The following is a 2,828-nucleotide window of genomic DNA, read 5'->3' on the forward strand; positions in this document are numbered from 1 at the left end:
TTTGGAGAAATGTAGCATTGCATCAGTGTCTCAGCAATGGATGCTCTGCAGTGAATGGGTGCCGTCAGAATGAGAGTCCAAACAGCTGATAAAAACATCACAATAATCCACAAGTAATCCACAGCACTCCAGTCCATCAGTTCACATCTGGAGAAGACAAAAGCTGAGACAAATCCAGCATTAAGATGTTTTTAACTCAAATACCATTGAGTCCATAATCCATAATAACGCTTCCTCCAGTGAAAAAGTGCATCTGCTGTTGTCTCTCACATCAAAATCCAGTCACATATTAGTTTAGAGCTGTTTAAACGCTGCTTGATCTGTGCAGATTTCTCTCCTGATTCACACCAGAACACTTTTTCACTGGAGGAAGCGTTATTATGGATTATGGACTCAATGTATTTGAGTTAACAACATCTTAATGCTGGATTTGTTTCAGCTTTTGTCTTCTCCAGATGTTAACTGATGGACTGGAGTGCTGTGGATTACTTGTGGATTATTGTGATGTTTTTATCAGCTGTTTGGACTCTCATTCTGACGGCACCCATTCACTGCAGAGCATCCATTGCTGAGACACTGATGCAGTGCTGCATTTCTACAAACCTGATGAAAACACACTCACAGGTCTCAAGTGTGACGAGAGAAGCTCTGATAATATACACTATATGAATAATAACCAATATAATATAATAATGCAGGAGGAGTATGAAATGAAAGATATTAACGATTTATCAACTGTCCCAATATAAATGTAGATAGAATAGTATTTGATTTAGTGCCTGACATTAATGACAGATTGTAGCACAAGTCATGTATGCGTTCTGTGAATGTTGCTGTGTCTCACCACTTCTCTGGCTCTCCCGCTGAAGCTGTCTCTCGCTCTCGCTCTCTTCGCTCCGCCGGTCTCGTCTCTGCTGGACGAGTCGAGCAGTCCGAGCGCTTTATTCCGCGTTTTCACCGTTTTCACGCTCGCTTTGAATAACAGCGTGATATCGGCAGCCATGACTGACACGTCGCCGCTCTGACGTCACCCGCCGGCGACACGCGCGCAGAGAACGGAAGCGCGTGTTCCCATGGAGACGCAATGCGTTCGGAGCAGTATATACTGCACACTAATGATGCTCTTTCTGCAGTAGTGTAGTAGTATTCTAGTATGCTGTGGCGTGTTAACACATCTCAGGGTTTCTGCGGGCCTTAAGAAGGTGTTAAAAATATTCGCCCTTCCACAAATTAAGGCCTTTAAAAGGTCTAAAATATATAAAGTCACGGATTTAAATGTTGCATGCACTGCAAAAAATAAAAAACACATTAAAAAAAAGAATATCTTCCTCATAGGGATGTAACGATTCACTGGTTTTCTCGATGCATCGATGACAAACCCAGACGATGCATATGCACCGATCTTGAAACATGATCTTTGAATCGTCGGTTTTGGACAGTAATCGATTTAAAACGCTAAGAACCGAATGAATCGCGATTTCTATAGCGATCCAATGCTTTCAAAATATATCCACATTACATGACTACAAGCAGGACTGAATGGAGAGCTTGAGCAGTGCTCGTGTGGTCTCTGCTGAGGACTCGTGGCTCTCGGTCACACCGACCACATGACCCGAGCATTTACTGCATGACGGAGCAGAAGTGTGTCTGAGGCATGCACAGTTCCACTGCATGATAAATGTGTTTTAATGTCCTTCAGCCGACTGTACGAAGAACACTGTTAAAATAACCACAGCATTAACAACAACCTTGAAATAAGAGCGCGAGGTTTATCTGATAATCAGATGCATGAAAGTAGCTCGTTGCTATAGCAACAGACATCTTTTCTCTCAGAATCATCATTAGCTGATGGAGAGGAAAAGTTAAACACTATAGCATTCTATTTTATGGAAATGAGATGAATGTTCGCACTGAAAGAGAATTGATCTCGCACTCATAGAACTTAAGTGCCAGGCTATATCTGCAGCCAATCTGAGTAAAAAGCAGAATGAACTGATGAAACCTTAAGACAATAAACACAATAAATAAATAAATAAAATTTATGAATGATGCAGTGCTAATTGACATATCATTTAGTACAGTACAGAAGCTGAAGTATATTTTCTAGCTTATTCTGTGCAGAAAATTGAAATAACTGTTTGTAGTATATAAAACAATCATAAAATTGCCATTAGGAAAAAATTATAGATTACAAATGATTAGTGCAAATTGACATATAATTTATTACAGTACAGAAACTATAAAGTATATTTTCTACCTTATTCTGTGCAGATAATTGAAATAATTTTTTGTAGTATATAAACCAATCATAAAATTGCCATTAGGAAAAAATTAGATTTCTTATAGCAAATTCAAAGTAAGAGATAAGAAAAGAATTCCTTGTACAAAATAAAATAATAATACATACATAAAATTATTGTATTTGATATTTCTGTCACTTCTGAAATGATGGCTGCGCCCCTGGTGTGACAAAATATTAGCCTTTACATAATACTTTTAAAGGGCTAGTTCACCCAAAAATGAAAATGTGATGTTTATCTGCTTACCCCCAGGGCATCCAAGATGTAGGTAATATGATATAAATACTGTTCGGTTTCTGGCACAAACCGATCGTTTCGTGTCTTAGGACATCAATGTGTCGTCACGAGCCGCGGGGTTTAATTTGGATTTGTCCGTGCATGTTTTTTTTACTCTCATAGATTTTGTTACCATTGCCATGCATTATACGACTGATAGACTGCAACGGCTGGAGTTAAAAATCATCAAATGTGTTCTACTGAAGAAACAAAGTCACCTACATCTTGGATGCCCTGGGGGTAAGCAGATAA

General features: G+C 39.0%; 1 protein-coding gene across 1 annotated transcript in view; it reads right to left on the minus strand.

Moving 5' to 3' along the window:
- Positions 1 to 1,082, minus strand: part of stx18 (syntaxin 18) — a 17,973-nt gene extending 16,891 nt beyond the window's left edge. The window contains exon 1 of the mRNA XM_016456553.1: positions 845 to 1,082. Coding sequence (XP_016312039.1) covers positions 845 to 1,003 — 159 coding nt within the window. The 5' untranslated portion in view covers positions 1,004 to 1,082. The remainder of the gene's footprint in view (positions 1 to 844) is intronic.
- Positions 1,083 to 2,828: the final 1,746 nt, after the last annotated feature.

This window comes from Sinocyclocheilus anshuiensis, unplaced genomic scaffold, assembly GCF_001515605.1.
Source record: "Sinocyclocheilus anshuiensis isolate Anshui unplaced genomic scaffold, SAMN03320099.WGS_v1.1 scaffold924, whole genome shotgun sequence".
Classification (NCBI taxonomy): domain Eukaryota; kingdom Metazoa; phylum Chordata; class Actinopteri; order Cypriniformes; family Cyprinidae; genus Sinocyclocheilus; species Sinocyclocheilus anshuiensis.